An 18,182-nucleotide genomic window follows, 5' to 3' on the forward strand; every position below is an offset into this window, starting at 1 on the left:
ATAATTCATAAAACTGGTACTATATATTTGCATCTTTACTTTCTTACTATTCAACTAATTTGTGACACTGGAAAGTTCTATGAAAGTAGGAAAATATTTGCTTTTCATTACCATAACTTCGAGTGACCTAGTAATTATATCTCAAACACTAGCACATTTTCTGGTTCCGAAACTGATAAACATTTAGCTAGACTGATCAAGGAAAACACACAAATTACCAATTCTGTAATGAAAGAAAGGATACCACTTCAGATTCAATAGACATTAAAAGAAAAAAAAAGGTAATATTATAAAGTTATTCCCAAGTTTAGATAACATAGATATTAAGGACACATTACTTAAAAATCACAAATTAATTAATAAACTGGACTGAGCAGAAATGCCAAATTTGAGTAACCATTTATCAATTAGAGAATCTGAAATTATAATTACAACTCAACCTGAAGGAAAACTTTATACACAGATGCCTTTATCAAAGAATTCTATCAAATATTTATACTATAAATACCACCATAAAACAGAGGGAAAAACTCCCAACTCATCTTATGAAACTGATATTATTCTAATATTAAAACTAGGATAAAAAAAGATGTCATTACAGAATAAAATTCGAAACAAGATTGGAAAGGAATAAGTAAAAGTGATATTTCATATGACATGAAGATACACAAATGGAACCTGGTAAACAAGAAACCTCAAATGTTCCACAAATTAGAGAAAGAAAAATAAGATATCTTGGGAAAACATAACAAAGGAAAACCAAAAAGGACTACATGAAAAAACATAGTACAACTAGAGGTGTCAGTAGTATCTCAACCCTGTACTCACATCCTTTAGAAAAGCTTGAATACACAACACACACACAGAGCATTGCCATAGTCTTCCCTGTCTGTACTATCTATATCCAACCTGCATTCTGTTTTTATAGAGAACATTATTGATGTTTTCTAAGGTTATGCAAATTTCAAGAGCTTGTCTATTTTCCAAACAAATTTCTATGGCTAAGCCCCTCTTACACTCACACTGAAAGTTACCACTGACCTTGTTCATTCATGTCACTTGTTCAGAGGGGTGTGCACTTATGTGTGTAAAATTCTGCAGATCACTAATATTTACCAAGCATATATACTGCAGTGGTTGAGAACATATTATCTGTCAGACCATCCTGAGTTGGAGTCCCCAATCTAAGCCCTAGTAAATACTAGCAAACTGCAGTTTCTTCATCTGTTAAAATGAAGAGAAATAACTCCCACCTAATTAGATAGTTGTGATTACTAAGAGCAATAACAAATATAAAGCTTAATAACTGTCAACTTTTATTGTTAGTCTAGATCCCAAGTTCTTTGCAAATCCCTTTACACCATTAAAGCAAATAATTTGTCCAATAAAACACAGTAAAGTGTAACCAAAAAATGTAAGCAATCCCTTTAGGCACTTAATGATTCTATAATACATATGACTGAAGTAATTTACAAGGCTATTAAAATAAATTTATCTTTAAAATAAACTCTACCATATATTAATTGAATTCACTGCAGCATGTTAACTGTGTATTCATTTGGGTAAGTGAACTTTTAAGTATTTTTTCAGAAGTTTGTTTCACAGTAATATTAGCATGAAGGTACAGATTTCCAATGTATCTTTTGCCCCACACATGCACACCTCTCTCCATTACAAGTATCTTCATATTTGCTACAACTGATGAACCTATATGGATAATCATTATCATCTAGAGTCCATATTTTATCTAAGTGCGCATTCTTGGTGTATATTCTGAGTTTGAAGAAATGTATAAAGACATGTATTCATTATTAAGTATTATGCAGAGTACTTTCACTATCCTAAAATCACTTATTCATCTCTCTCCCATTCCCCAATCCCTGGCAACCATTGATCTTTTTTACCGTTTTCATAGTTTTGTATTTTCTAGAATGCCATATAGTTGAAACTATACAGTATGTAGTTTAATTAAATTGGCTTCTTTCACATAGCAATATACATTTAAGTTTCTTCCATGTCTTTTTATGACTTGATAGCTCATTTCCTTTTAGTGCTGAATATTATTCCATCATCTGCATATCCATTCAGTTCCTGAAGGACAAACTGGTTGCTTCAAAATCTTGGCAATTATGAATAAATAAAGTTGCTATAAAGATCTTTGTGCAGATTTTTATGTGGAATAAGTTTTCATCTCCTTTGGGTAAACGCCTAGAAGCACATGGCTGAATTTTTGGTAAGAGTATGTTTAGTTTCATAAGAAACCTTCAAATGTCTTTGAATGTAACTATCATTTTGCATCTTCCTTATCAATGAATGAGTTCCTGTTATTTCACATCTTCATTAATATTTGATGTTCTCAGTTCCAAATTTTGACTATTCTAACAGGTTTGTAGTAGTACTTCATTGTTCCGTTTACATTTCCCTAATGTCATGTGATGTGGAGCATCTTTTCATATTTTCAAATAAAATTTTCGTATTTATTTGACATCTGTACATCTTCTTTGGTCATGTGTCTTAAGGTCTTTGTTCCATTTTTTTTAATTTGTTTTCTTAGTGTTGAGTTTTAAGAGCTCCTGATATAGTTGGAATAATAGTCCCTTATCAAATGTCGTTTGCAAATACTTTTTCCAACAAGTCTGTGGCTTGTTTTCTCAATATCATGACATTATCTTTCTTAGGGCAAAAGTTTTTAATTTTAATAAAATCCATGATAAAATATACATATATGCATATATATGAAAACTTATTTTAAGGTTAAATTAATTTCTGAACATTCTGGTTTGAGGACAAGTTGGTTCTGCTGGGTAAATGCTTATCGATATAGAAAAAGAATAGACTCTCTGTGTGTGTGTGTGTGTGTGTGTGTGTGTGTGTGTAAAAGAGAATAGTGAGGGAGAACAGCATTCATTTTCACACTAGGGCGCTTCCAGAACTAGTTTCTTGCCTTGTCTATATGTTGTCATGATTGCCATCACCAGGTAATTCTTATAGAGCACCCTGGTGAGCTCATTTTGTACTTACTTAAAATGTCCTAATCATTGCTCAGTAGAAGCTTATGAACTGATGGATGAAGAACATACAGTGAATTCAGATTAGCAATATCAAGCAACTTGGTGTGCAGTGGAGCCTAGTTTGTCAATTATTTCCTCATGTACTTCTTTTGTTGTATCTAAATTGGTGTTGTATCTAAGTTGGTGAACTTTTTATACATTTTCAAAATGTATTTAAAATTTGAAAGTAAGTTCACATTGAGAGGGAAATGTTGGACTGTGAATTAAAGAATAGGAGAAATGTGTAAAGTGAGCATGGCACAAAATACTGTCTATTCCCACCCCCATCATTACATGGCAGAGACAGGGCATAAGTTTGAGCTGGATAGCTCACTCTGGCAGAGCTGGCTGCTAAAAACCAGCAACAAGGCAATACAATTCACAGTCAGGGGAAATAATCACCTGGGGAGTCAAGGGACTGCTCATCACACAAGCACAACAGTAATTCTTTCTGGTACATCATTTGACTCCCTTCATTTTTTAATGTGATAAATCTTTAACCATTATAAATTCTAGTCTCAAATGTGAGGACAGCCAAAATAAAGGTAATTTTTAGGTGGGAGGGGTTAGGCAAGTACTTCAAAGCTCTTGATTAATCTGCCTTTTAGAACTTATAAGAATCAAAATCACTCAAAATAGCCAAAATTGAGAAATAAGTGTTTGTGGAAGCACAATTGTTTATTATAAGTAAAATAATTCAATGAAAAAGATTTTTATGTCAAGCACCATAAATTGTTATATTTTTCAACAACACTGCAAGAAAATAACATGTCACCACATTGATCTTATATAACTTTGTTACTCCATTAAAATGGCATTTAACCTTAGAAATGAATGTTAGGTGGTCCCAGCTGAGATTCTGAGACCGTGCACTGTCTTTGGCACAGACAATGGCCTTAGAAGTACCTACCCCATAAGATCTCCTACAGAGGTGGATTATTCCAAATAAAAATGTATTTTCTATACTGAAACCTAATTTTTCTGATATATTTATTAAGAATTATTTCTAGGAGACTTAGCATTTGAAATCAGATACTCAGTGTTGTTTACTATAGTTTTCATTCTGACATTTTCTTACAGGAAAATATATTGTACAAATTACAAATACACAAGAAAACAAATACTCTTGTTCTTCAGTGATTAATGATAAGGATAATAGAAAATCCAAAGGAAAAGCATGAGCTGGTTTTTAACTTGTTTTTATGCATTAAAAACCAATAGATTCAAAACTTTAACTGACTTGAAGACATAATCTTAACACTTAGACTGACATGGGTTCATATAGCTTACTCCAGGGTATGGACAATTGACCACTTATGCATACTTAAGTTAGGGAGAGTAAAGCAATTATAAACATAACCAATCAATCAAACCAAGGATATGGAATGGATATCACTAGAACTGTGCAGTCATTCTGTCACATGAAAGGATAGCACCTAGTTGGCATTGACTGTTCACACTGCCCAAGTATTTATTATGGAGACCTAAGTGGGATCTATTGTTACATGGCACAAATCTTTGGCCCTGCTTCCACTTGGGTGACTGAGCTACTGAACGCTGGATTTTCCCTGGTATAGGGGAGAATCCACCCATGGTAACAAAAATGCCAACGTTCCTTTCCATGTTCTGTTTTTCACTGGAATGATCATCAGGCCACCATCTTTGCTTCCTCAATTGACCTAAAGAATGTTTAACACACAGAGAAGCCCTTACAAAACGCACCCAGTGAACCTTAAATAATAGCTGACAAATCATGTCCTTACTTGAGCACTGAAATGTCTCTAATGAGAAAATCTGTCCTCCAAATAGGATGACCTTGAACAATATTACTACTTCTCATGGTGGCACCTGTGCCATTAAGCAGACAGAACATAAGTGTTCATACCTGACTAGTCTGCTAATATATCATCTTTATTAAAGCACATGAGGATATAAGTGAATGCCTTAAGTAATCTATCCCCTTGTCTCAGATATTAATAAATCAGTGGTTTGGATCCTGGGGCTCCTGATTTTAAAAAAAAAATGTTACTTTGGGTATCATTACCTTAATTTGTGTTTTCTCTTGTATATTCCTAAATCGTTGCAGTAGATCTGATCGCAATGGAATCGATAGTCACTAAATGAGCTACATCCTTGCTAATGAATTCCCTTGCTGACCACTCCTCGGGGCAAATTGCAAAAGAGGGAGTGTAAGATTGCAAGAATCAGTCACAATGGATGGAATGTTGGAGGAGGTGGTTACAGGTTGACTTAAGAGCTAGACCCCAACTATCAGAGGTTCCTTAACCCCTCTCCTGGCCTTCAAATACATATTTGTCCTCTATTCCAGTACAGTGTACTGCTTGAAGGAAATAGCCTTGAGAAAGTAAGGTGTTGTTGAGACCATTTGAGCTGCACATGTAACTGAACCCCATTTAAGGGCACTAATAAACTCTTAGGGGCTCTGGCAGGCAAGCATGGAGACCACAAGATGAGTGGCCACCCAAGACAAGCCTCAAAACAATTACAACCCCAAAAAATTATTTATCTGCTTTCCGTCATTTATAGATTAGTTTACATTTTCTAGAATTTTGTGTAAGTGGAATTATACAACATGTCTATTTTTTAGTATGACTTTTCTCACTTGGAAATTTGTGTTGTTTTGTGTATCAGTAGTTCATTTCTTTTTTTCTGCATAATCACTGTATGAATATACCACAGTTTACCTGTTAATGGACATTTAGTAAGTGGCGTTGATAATTAAAACTGGGCTGGTCTACCTCTTTCTTCCTCCTCTCCTTGCCCTCCACTTATGGGGGCCAGATTGGAATCTCACCCAGGGAACACCCAAGGTTCCAAATCAGCATCAATATCATTATTCTTTAGGGAAGTGGAAATTACAGACATATCACTACACATCTACTGGAATGGCTACATTTTTAAAAACTGGCCAAACCAATATTTGACAAGAATATATGGCAACTGAAACTCTCATAAACTGATGGTGAACATTGTCTAATGGCATAATTACTTTGAAAAAAGAGTTTGGCAATTTCTGAAAAAGTTCTATGTACACTTACCATATGAAAAGATGTTTAACTTCTAGGTGTTTGTTTTATCAGGAGAAATGAAAGCAAATGTGCATGCCATGTATGTATGGAAACTTTATGTAATAAAACAAAAACTAAAAACAACCTAATGTCCATTAACAGGTGACCTGTGGTATATTCATACAGTGATTATACAGAAAAAAAGAAATGAACTACTGATACACAAAACAACATGAATTTCCAAATGAGAAAAGTCATACTTAAAAATAGACATGTCGTGTAATTCCACTTACACCAAATTCTAGAAAATATAAACTAATCTATAAATGACAGAAAGCAGATAAGTAATTGTTTGGGGTTAGGATTCAGGGTATAAGGGTGAATAAGAAGAAAAGATGATAGAGGTTCACAAGGGAACTCTTGAGAATAATAGATATGTTAATTATCTTGACTGTGGTGATGGTTTTCACAAGTCTATATATGTGTCAAAACTTATCAAACTCTATACTTTAAAATATGCATTTTTGTGTATGTACAGTAAACCTCAATAAAGTTAATATACATGTTGATAAGATAGGCTATATATGTTATATATACATATGTATATATCTTCTTCATTTGATGACTCTCAAAATCTAGCATGATTTGCAAATATGTATTGGACAAATATATTAGGCAACTATACATATTGGGCAAAATTCTTATTTTGAGGCATTTGTTCTCCATTCTGTAAAGCTATATGTCCATATTTAGTATATCTAAACTTATATGTAAAGGACTTCACAGCAATAGTACCAATTAAAGCACAATAGAAAACACAAAGGCTATAATAGTTTACACCAACACAAATAAATATAAATTGCCAATAAATGAATGAAGAAAAATTCATCTTAAAAGTAAAGCAAAGACAAATTAAAATAATTATGTGTTTTTATTGTTGTTATTGGATGAACTATAAATATTTTTAAAAGCTAATGTTCACTGTAAGGCACAATACAAATTAGTTCATTCTTTTAAAAAATAAATGTAGTCAAATATATCAAGAATACTAATAGTATCTGGACTCTTTCAGCTGCTAGTAATTCAATTTAAAGAAAATCATTAACAACAGAAATTTAATACTGTCTTTTTGCTGAAAAATAGAAAAACAGTGTTCTATTGCTTCTAAATAACAACCCTAACTGCTAAAAACTTAAAAATAAACAGAAATTAATTATAAAATTATTACATTTTTAACATCAAGTAGCAAACTAGAGAAATAATGTTTAAAAAATTTAACAAGAATGTAGCAATAATTATCAATTAAGCAGAGAATGAATGTTTAGAGAAGAATTTTTGCCAATCTAGTTCTCAGGTCGGAGTAATTGACAAAGATCTAATGCAGAAAAAAGAACATTGTTGGTGGATTAACTTGCTGTACAACAAGTTCCTGTAGTATCTATCTCCTATCACCCTGGGACAGGAGAAAAGAGTCACTAATCTACTAAGTATCACAAATGGACATTGCAAACACATTAGAGACTACTACTGACCACACTCTCATTTTATTAGCCAAACTAGTGCTGTTTATGCAAGCCTATCATGTCATCTTTGTCTTTTGTTTTGAAGATTTATTTATTTATACATAGAAAGGCCAAAGGTGCGGGGAGTAAGAGGAGTCACCAGAGACAGAGTGGAGAGCAGAACAGGCAGAATGACTGAAATACACTGCCGAGGGAAGCAGCAGGCGAGATAACAGAGGTCTGCCACGCCATGTGGGTATCTTGCGGCCGGCCAGGATCGAACCCACTGCAGAGGCTGTGGACAGCTTTACAGCGCTGCGCTCAATGGCCTGTGCCACCAGGGAGGCCCGTACAAGAAATATTTTAAAGAGATGTTATATTCTATTCTGTTGATAAATCTGTAATGCAATACATGATAAAACTCTTATTATAGTCACTCAGTTTGATGTCTCAGAGTATGATATGTGTTTTCTATTATTTATAACTCAAATACAATATGAAAGAACTTATATCAAATATTTAGTAAAATATTTATAGGGGGGAAAAAAACAGTAACTTGAAATTCAAAAACGAGTCACCCAAGACAAGAAATCTGTTTGAATATTCTCAAGTATTTTAAAATAGCACAGACCTTACTAGGGACTAAATATTTGTGATTCCTCAGAATTCATGTTAAAATCCTAGGCCTCAAGGTGATGTTAGAAAGCATAGGTTTTGGAAAATAGGTGATAAGGGTAAAGCCCTCACAGATGGGATGACTGCCTTTAGGAAAGAGACTTCCGAGAGCATTATTATTCCTTCCACCATGTGAGGACAAGAAAATGGCTATTTATGAAGCAGGAAGAAGGCCCTCCTAAACACAGTCTATTGGCACCTGAGCTTGGACTTGTTAGCCTTCACAATTGTAACAAATAAAATTTCTGTTGCTTACAAGCCATCCAATTTATGGTATTTTGTTACAGCAGTTTAAGAAATAAAATAGTGATCTTTCCTCCAATCACACTCAAATATTATACTGGTCATTATTGCATTGAATCTTTTCTATGAGTGATTACATTAAGGATAACATGAAAAATACATAAGCATTATTGATGAGGGTCTCACAATGCAGCCTTTGTGGATGCTGTAGAGTAAACTCAACCTATGGTATTTTGTTGAGCAACACAAGTGAACGAAGACATACCTACCACTGAAAAAAAAACCTTTTAGAAGAAATTTGTTTATTTTTAAATAATTGAACAAAAATGCAAGGATATATTTTTTTTAAATACCAGGTAACTTCTAAATAAATAGTAGTTTCTTGAACTCCAGTAGAAAATATCACTGGCAACTTTGTAAATTCCTATAGTAAATATACCTTTAATAATGAATAGCTATTATTTATTCATAAATATAGGACAACTTTTATTATTTCTTGAAGGAATAAAATATGAGATGCATTGCTATTTGAAATTTTTCATAAGAAATCCTATTTTTATGAGCCTTATGAAACACTATCAAAAAATACGTAAGATTATTTGAGAAAAGGAAGATTAGTATGACAAAAAGTCTATCACAGACCAAGTAATATTCATGGAGATTTTCATTTCTAATTTCATTTAGGCATCACAAGAACAATGATCCTATGTGGTTAATTATTGTACCTATTTTATAGATAAATGAATTGAGTCTTATTAAACACTATCAAGAAACTCATCCAAGGTCATAGAGTTATTAACTGTTCAAACCCATTTTTTTTCTGTCTTCAAAGTCCAGGATTTTGTAACTCTCTCACAGCCATAAATAAGACAAGGCTCAGCATTTTCTCTTCTGTGTTATTAACCTGCTGTCACTGAGTTTTTAATTTGTCCTTTGCTTACTCATTTCTCTAGCATAAATAATTCTAACCCTTCTATCTCCATTTTATATCATAAATGACCATTGTTTCTGGTAGAAAACTACTTTTAGCATATTTACCATTGTTAGCATGTGTCCCCTTTTAGATTCAAATAAAAACTTCTTTTCTAGATGAGAGGATCCCCCAATTCAATCAGATTTCATTCAAACTTTACGATTTTAATAGAAGTAATAGCCAAAGTGTTTTTCTCTCATAAGCATGTAGCCCTTTAATATAGTTTAAGATTGCAATCCCTCATCTTATATGGCATTTAATTAGAAGACAACTATGTAAGAACCATATTGCATTTGGACTTTAAATAGCCTGAATTCAAAAAGCAAAAATTCTGATGTCCTTCCAGGGAACAATTCCTTTGAGTCATTCCTAGGAAGTGGCTTTGCATCACTGCTCCTCTGAAGCATAATAATCTTCAGACGCCTCATTCCTCAAAGGAAACATCTTTAATTGAGAAAGTAGGAGAAAAAACAATTTGGCCAAGTTTTCTCCCAGAATCTTAAACTGCTTTTCACAACTCATTTATACAGTTGTCTCTTCCCCTACCCTTTCCACAACTCCACAAATATACCTCTGTGTCACTTATTTTAAGAAATTAAGTCATTGATAAGAAACCAATTATTTTTTTCCAAAGCAATTCCTAAGTGCATTGTAAATGCTGGTGGTATTAGAGATAATGCAATCAAATACAAACATATGACATGATTTATATGATTTGCCCAGCATTCTCCTCATCAGTGGTTAGGTTGAATAAAGAATCTTATGTGCTTCTAGAGTATCAATTGAAACCTGACATCTATAAAAAAGAAATAAAATTATATCCTAATATCCAATCAAACTCCCTAATAAAAATCTGAGCCACAGACCACTCTCACCTAGACCAATTCCTTCTGCCATGTAGTCTTCTGACAGGTCACACCAAATCTCCTCCTGACACCCACAGTCAACTTTCCACCCACTTTCCATTGCTATTTAAAGCATAATCATTTCGCCAATCACACCAAGACTGAAACCTACCCTGATCTATAAGAACCTAAGTGGTGATCTGGTTCCTGTTGTCTCTTAAGCCTCATTCCCACCAACTCTTCCCCTCACTAATATATTTCAGGAACACTTGTCTTCTTTCTATTTTTTTTTTTTTAATTCCAAATCATGTTGCCATCCTTGGGCCCTTGCAGTTTTGTTTCCTCTGCCTGGGACACACTTCTCCAAAATATTTGACTGAGTACCTCTTTCATTTCATTAAACTATCTGATCAACCTCACCTTTCAATGAGGACTTCTCTCATCATTTCTATCATGCTCTCGGTTCCTATTTTGCATTAGTTTAAGTTCCTAGTGCTTATAACAGGTATGTGTTTATTACCTCTCCAGCTCTCTTATATTAGAATGCAAGTTAACTCTGATGGTAGATATTCTGTGTAACACTGGAATCCTAATAACAAGAACATTATCAGAAGCATATAGGAGTTCAAAAATATTTGTTAAATTTGTTAACTAACGAATGCAAAATAAAATCAGTCAAATTATTTAGACGTTAAATTTAAAGTCATGTTTTAGTTCATAGCTTTTAATGTTGTTTATACATGATCCCTTCCCCTCTCCATTTGAAATGGCTTCTCTTTTGAAATGCTATCCCTTTAATAATTGCATGGAACCTCAGTAAAATTGTCAAAGTATACTGCCCCTGCTTAAGCACTTGGCTAAGGGGTATAAAACAAACTACAACAATCTCATTTCCTACTCCTGAAAGTTAAGTGTGAGCCCAATAAATACTAATCAGTATTATAGTGGATTGATTTCAATATTGTATTTAAAGGGAATTCCAGAGTTGCTCTATTTCATTTTCACCATCTATTAGTTTGCTTTCATTTTGGAAACTGCCCAAAATTCTTCCATAGGTTTTCCTTATTTAGCTTTGTTTGAATTAATAAGAGTCCATTTCTTTTGCTTACAATTCCAAATCCTATCTAAATACATAATCTTTATTCAATATAATATGCTATAACATACAAAATTTAACAATGTCTCTAAACGCTCTTTTTTTCTATGGCTCATCTGTTCCTCCCACACTCTATCCACACAGTTCCCAATTACACGGTATTTCCTGTTTCCCAAATCCTTCATCTATGGTAGCATCTCCCAGATGTACCAATTCCAATTATTTTAATGTTTCAAAATCATTTATTTTATCTCCCTTCTAGAACTTTTTGATCAGAGCTGCTGAACTGAAATTAAGAAGTAATCAACATGAATAAGCCAAATCACACCAAGTTATCAGTAATCAATAGCTGCTTAATCTTGTCAGGCATACTTACATTTCTTTAAAATAAGTTGTTGTTACTCAAAATTAATTTCTATTTTTCAGTTTCAGGCATAATGACAAAATGAATTTTAGAGAGTATAAGGTAGATACCTTTTAAAACTTGTTAAAACACATCACTAAAGCAAGCCTATTGATTATAGGTCAGTTACTTAAAGATAAACAGAGGGCTAAAGACCAGACAACTTTCCCATCAAGAAACAAATTTTAGTTAAAATAATTCTGTGAATATACATAAAGCATACAGAGTAAATTTAATTAGCAGAGTAATAAGAAGATTTACAATGTTACCAAATATGCCTAACAAACCCTAAGGGGACCCCCAAGTCCTTCTCCCTGAGTTTTGGGGGTAGAGACAAAACCAAAGGTTTGTTTTTAGCCAACAAAATATAGACAGGTTGATAGAATATAGACTCTTGATTAAGTCATTAATAATTCATCTAAGCAGATTGAGAAATTCTCCCTAACTGGCTTTGACGAGTTAAGCTTTCAAGTTATGAGGAGGTATGAGAAAGCATCATGACTCAAAAATCTATGGAGTCATTAGGATTTGAATGGGGCCCTCAGATGAAAGCCAGGGAGAAAGTAAGAAACTCAGTCTTACAACCACAAGGAACTGAATTCTTCCAACAACACAAATGAGTTTGGAACACCTCCTCATCCAGGAAGAAACAATGCCCTGAGGACACTTTGACGTCTTGTAAGACATGGGCAGAGAGGACACAACTAAACCTTTCCCACAGAAATTATGTGTATGTGTGTATATATATATATATATATATATATGCATATATTTATATGCATATATATATGCATATGTGTGTATGTTGTTTTAAGCAACTGCATTTATAATTTGTTACACAGAAATTCAAAAAAATGAATACACTTATATCCACCTCAAGTATTGATGTGAAGATTAAATCTGAAATTTCATAGATATGGATTAAGGCTTTGTATAAATATTAAACATCTCATGAAGGTGATTTCCCTTGTCACTAACTCTGGGATTATAATTCAGTGACTGTCACAGTCCCACACATTGGCACCAGTCAAGACCTGCCATATAAAGAGTCATAGTAGCCAATTCTAAACTGGGAGCTTCCAGTACTTCAGGATCTCCTCTACTCACCCATATTTTCTTACATCAGTGATGGCATTGGTTCTGGAAATTACCACCATCCCAACATCTACTTTCCAGGGTATTTAGAGACTGTTAAATGGACTCTATAGAGGTCCACATAAGGATGAATCAGCTAGCCTCTTTGTCTACTATCCTTTATGTTTACATAGCCTATAAGCATGGATTCTGCTTCTGTCGTCAGTCCATTGCTAACATGGATTAGCCTTTTAACCCATTTGGCATCCCCCTGCTGACTTCAAGTCAGTATTTTTGACACCTTGCCAGTCACTTGAGCACCTCCTACATTTCAGATTACAACCTTCATTGCCCGGAAACTGCTACCTTGTTATCTTCAGAATGACAGGATTACTACCACCATTAAAATTTCTGCAGTCCAGAATAATCTGAAATCAGCAGTGATTCATGGGTTTCTAGATGCTTAAAAATTTTAAGTCAATGCAATTTCAATCAACATAGTTTAATGAGATAAAATTATTTGTAACATCCAAGAGCATTAATAACTTTCAGTCCTTTAGTGGTTTTCTGCCAATTAAAGCATACTTTTAACACATTCACTGAGCACATCCTAGTTAAATTTCCTATTTTTACAGCTTACCGGTTTAATTATAACCCTGCACGACAGTTGGTTATGATTTCCTTTTCTATAATTCCTCACACCTGTAAACTATCAACTAATTAGTATTTTTTTTTTTTTTGGTAAGTAAAAGAATCATAAATCTGATGATTCTCAAAATTTCTGGAATCTCTGATCATATTTTCTCAAATTTGCAACTGTAATTATAGGGAGGAAATTGTTTATATTATAGAATTTCCAGTGTATTCCTCCAAACATAAATGCCTCTTAATTCCATGCTACTGGTTTTCCAAGACAATTCTAGTCTTAAAATTTTTACCCTTGGTTTTGTCTCTACTGTCACTTGCAACATCACATTTTACCATGGTCCCTTTTTTTAAAAAATTAATTAATTTATTTATACAAGCACTGGTACAGTCAGAAGCGCGGGAGGGTGAGAGAATTCACCAGAGCCAGAGCAGGGAGCAGAACAGGCAGAGTGACGGAATACACTGCTGAGGGGAGCAGCAGGCGGCAGGAGAGATCTGCAAGCCATGTGGGATCCTCGCTGGCAGCCGGGGATCGAAGAGGCGCTGCAGAAGCTGTGGGCAGCATCACAGCCCAGCGCTCAACTGCTGCGCTACCAGGGGAGGCCCCCATGGTCCCTTTTAAATGTAATTTTATTCACAAATTCGACATTATTTCTGGTTACTAGTATCCATTCAGATTTAATCCCCTCTTTCTCTTTTCCCTCCTCCAGGTGGTTTTATCTCCATCACAGCACAAAACACTCAAGGAAATTAAAGATGATTTGAGGTAAACTTATTGGTTCTGTGATGGGGAAGACAGTTTAAACTCTATGAAATGCTGACAAGTAAATTAATGAAATCTTAGACATGATTTTGATTTAACATAATCAGTAAATAACACCTATTTTGCTTGCAACTTAAAATTTCAAATGCTGTGTCACAATTAGATACATTACCAATACATCCTAATACGCCATGAAGGTTGAATTGCCAAAGATTGCATTCATCTATAAACAATCTCCACTAATTCCAACTGTTCTATATCAACCACTAATGCTAAATTACAACTGAAGTACACTTAACTGTAAATGACTTTTTTTAAGGTAGTTAAATGAAAGATTCAATTACAAGGAGTAATATATTTGAAAATACTTACAATTTCTTTAAGATAGCCAGGAATTCTGCTAACTTCTTCTCTTCAAATTTTTTTGGTCCATATAAAATGTCACCATGTATTTTTTTAATATGGACAGCTACATTGTGAGAATCATCAGTAGGTTGTTGGAGTTGAGTTTCCTCTATATTTTCAGCAGGTTTTCTAAACAAGGAAACATAACATCTTATGACTTTGCATATTGTACAAAAATTGTTTACAAAAATTTTTACTTTGTTTTCAAGAGTAGAAATGCACTGTACTAAGATAACTTGGCATTTTCTTAAAAAAGATTTATTTATTTATTTATGCATACAAGAGCCAGGATGTAGCCAGAGGTGGGGGGCGGGGCGTGTGAGAGAATTAACTGGAGTTGGGAGCAGAACAGGCAGATCTACTGAAATACACTGCTGAGGGGAGCAGCAGGGCGAGACGGGAGAGGTCTGCTGTGCAATGTGGGTCAGCTCCCTGGCTGGGGATTGAACTGCAGTGGCTACAGATAGCTTCATAGTACTGAGTCTTACCCCTTGCACCACCAGGGAGGCCAACTTTTATAATATATTTAGCCTTTCAATGCCTTTGGTTTTTATTCCATCATCAGTAGTATAGTTATACACATTACTCTATTAAAGTAAAAATTAGTGTATGAAAATATTTTCAATTTATGGAGTTTTTTTGTAATAATGGCCCTAAGTGATTGAAACATCTTTTATAATAAATTAGGTGTATGTAATTTAGGGAAATAAGTCAATGGCTAACAGTCTTCTCTTTATAACAATACACCTGTCTTTCAAGGTTTTTTTTTTTTTAGCACCAATTATAAAAGTAGTTTGTTTAATGTTTTTTCCAACTGAAAACATTTTGTAACTGACCATCGTATTTTACTCTTATTATAGTACATTATATACCCAAGTCCCCAAGAGTGATATAAATGAATGGCCATTTCACGTTCATTTCTCTAGTCAAGCATTGGTAATAAGAGGTCACTGAAAAACCTAAGGGCAAGTAATCTAGTAAACATTATTCATCCTTAACAAAAAATAGTGGAAGGGATAATAAAAACCCAAATGATAGTAGATTAGTCACCTTTAATTATATACATGGGAAGTTTTAAAATATAAACATATGATAAGCATTATGTGAAAAATAATAATAATAGTAAATCGCATTTTATATATACAAGTATCATGATAGTATAAATATTCTTTATCTTAGAATAATATTACCATGAAACACAAACCAAAAATTTTTTTAAAGGCTTGAGAATAACACAAAAGATTCATTTACCAGATAGATAAATAAGAATCAGAAATTTCTACCGAGCATCAAACTTTACTAAAAATTTACACTACAGCTATTTGTGAAACACAGAAAAATGGATATGAAGTTGGGTATATATTTTCTCTCAAATGAGTGATATGGAATTGTCAGTTCAATAAAGATACAGCATCCTTTGCCAATAATGAGTCAAATTTTCAAGTAAAAAGTATAATTTTGTAAAAGTTGTACTGTTAGGGGGAAAAGGATGTCCTAAAGCTAATTCCATACAGGCTTTGTGGACTCCACCCCCACCCCAGGCCAAAGCCAAAGACACTGGGAACTCCAAATCCCATCACCACCAAAGGGAAGGTGGCTGGGACCTGAGGGTGGGGTTAAGCAGCCAAGTTGGTATAAAGGCAGACACGTGGGCTTTGGGGGGTCCCCCATTTTGGCTCTCCACCAGCTCGCAGTGTCCGGCCAGCTCTGAGAGTGACTTTGGGTTTCCAGGTCGGCGGATCAGGTAGGACGCATTAAAGACTATTTTCTCCCTGAGTTGTACATTTTCCTTCTTTCCTTTTCCCTTGTAAATAAACCTTTTATTAACCTTTTGTGTGTGCCTGTAGTGGAGTATTAATAAGTCCCTTGTAAGAACGCGGGTGAGGACCCACAGCCAGGAACCCGTTCAATATCAGGGCTGTCCTATAACAGCTTGGTGCCCAACGTGATTTCCAAGCTTCACCCGTGGTTGACCAGCCCAGAGTAATTTTTCTTGCGTTGGTCACCATAAAGCGCATTAGGTCTGACCCACAGCCAGGAACCCGTTCAATATCGGGGCTGTCCTATAATAGGACCTACTTCTGTGTTTGATGGTTTCTCAATACTTAAAGACTTTTCTTATGAGCTCAGTGGTGATAAAAATATTTGTGATTTTTTTTTTTTTATTTTATAAAGAAATGTCAAAATTTGCAAATTGTAACTCAGTGGACCAATTTTTTCCAAATGTTGAAAGTATGATATATACAAAATCATGCAAAGAATGGAAAAAGACCCATCCATAGCAAAAAATACAGTTTAGAGATGCCAACATTTATAAACTGACCATATTCTAGGTCAAAGTTAAAAATGCCTCAGTAAATTCAGGTGATAGTTATCAGGTCCTAAATACCCAGCAAAATAAAATTTAGTATAACATTATTTCATTCACTCTTCCATTATCACTGTAAACATGCTTTATTGATCCTTTTTTAGATGAAGAGACTAAAATCCAGGTTTGAGGTAATTTTTCTAAGGGAACAAAATTTGCAAAATGCATAACTGAAATTCAAATCCAGATCAGATTAGTTGAGAGGGGCATCATTACACATTGTCCTTTGTATAATCTTGGGTTACAGCTCTTGAAAACATTTTTCTTTAGCAGTCTCCAAATCCTTCTTTAACCCTCTCTTTTACTTTTTTGTAAATCCTTATAAGTGTAGTTAGAACCAGAGAAATACACGGACTTTGAAACTATTTGCTGACGGATTCTTTAATCATTGTTTTTAAATCTTTGTGTTTAGAAACTGAAGTCAGCCTCATTTATAATAATACAATTACAAGCAGTCACTTTTAACTCTGACTGTTGAGTTTAGCTTAATTATCACTAGTAATAAGCCAGAATAATAACTATGGTAAATTTCCATTCTGAGGTTGTAAATGGGTTAATTGCAGGCTTTGTCTTATACTGAGCAGTAATGCTGACTTTGTCCAACACATTGCCAAAATTTCCAAAGTTAAAATTGAGGAGTCGAAGGCAAGTTTTATTACAAAATCTTGACAGTCAACATTGGAATCCTGTCATCCCTTTTAATATAAGGAAGAATATTTTAAAGTTAGACAGAGATAAGCAATATTTCCCTAGTTTCTGCTAAATTAATGTCCATGCCAAACTCAAAATTTTCTTTTCATTTCCAAAAAGCAATAGAAAAATCCACATCTAAAAATGAAGTTGGACTCACATGTATTTTATAAAAGAAGGTAGTCTATAAATTTTCCAAAATATATGGCAAGCTACACAAATACGTAAATCAAATTAGAGAAGATTATTACATAGATTTATCTACTAAGGATTAACTGAAATAAAGTTAAAACTTGACAAGTTGGGGTATCTGAAAACAACCTTTAATATAGCAATATATTAACATATATGTATAAAATAATTATCAAATACCATGTTCAGCATACACTTATGAACTAAAGTCCCTCTACTCACAAAT

The 18,182-nt window shown here is 33.9% G+C and overlaps 1 protein-coding gene across 8 annotated transcripts in view; it reads right to left on the bottom strand.

The window, feature by feature from the left end:
- The window catches only part of CNBD1 (cyclic nucleotide binding domain containing 1), a 255,795-nt gene that overhangs the window by 208,101 nt on the left and 29,512 nt on the right, over positions 1-18,182 (bottom strand). For all 8 annotated transcript variants that reach the window (XR_008550616.1, XR_008550615.1, XR_008550614.1 and 5 more), the window contains exon 4: positions 14,674-14,835. Coding sequence is in view for 5 of the 8 variants with exons in the window: in XM_054692122.1 (XP_054548097.1) it covers positions 14,674-14,835 (162 nt within the window). In the remaining 3 variants the exon portion in view is untranslated. The remainder of the gene's footprint in view (positions 1-14,673; positions 14,836-18,182) is intronic.

The sequence above is a fragment of the Talpa occidentalis genome, unplaced genomic scaffold (assembly GCF_014898055.3).
Source record: "Talpa occidentalis isolate TD23 unplaced genomic scaffold, MPIMG_talOcc4v2.1, whole genome shotgun sequence".
Lineage (NCBI taxonomy): Eukaryota > Metazoa > Chordata > Mammalia > Eulipotyphla > Talpidae > Talpa > Talpa occidentalis.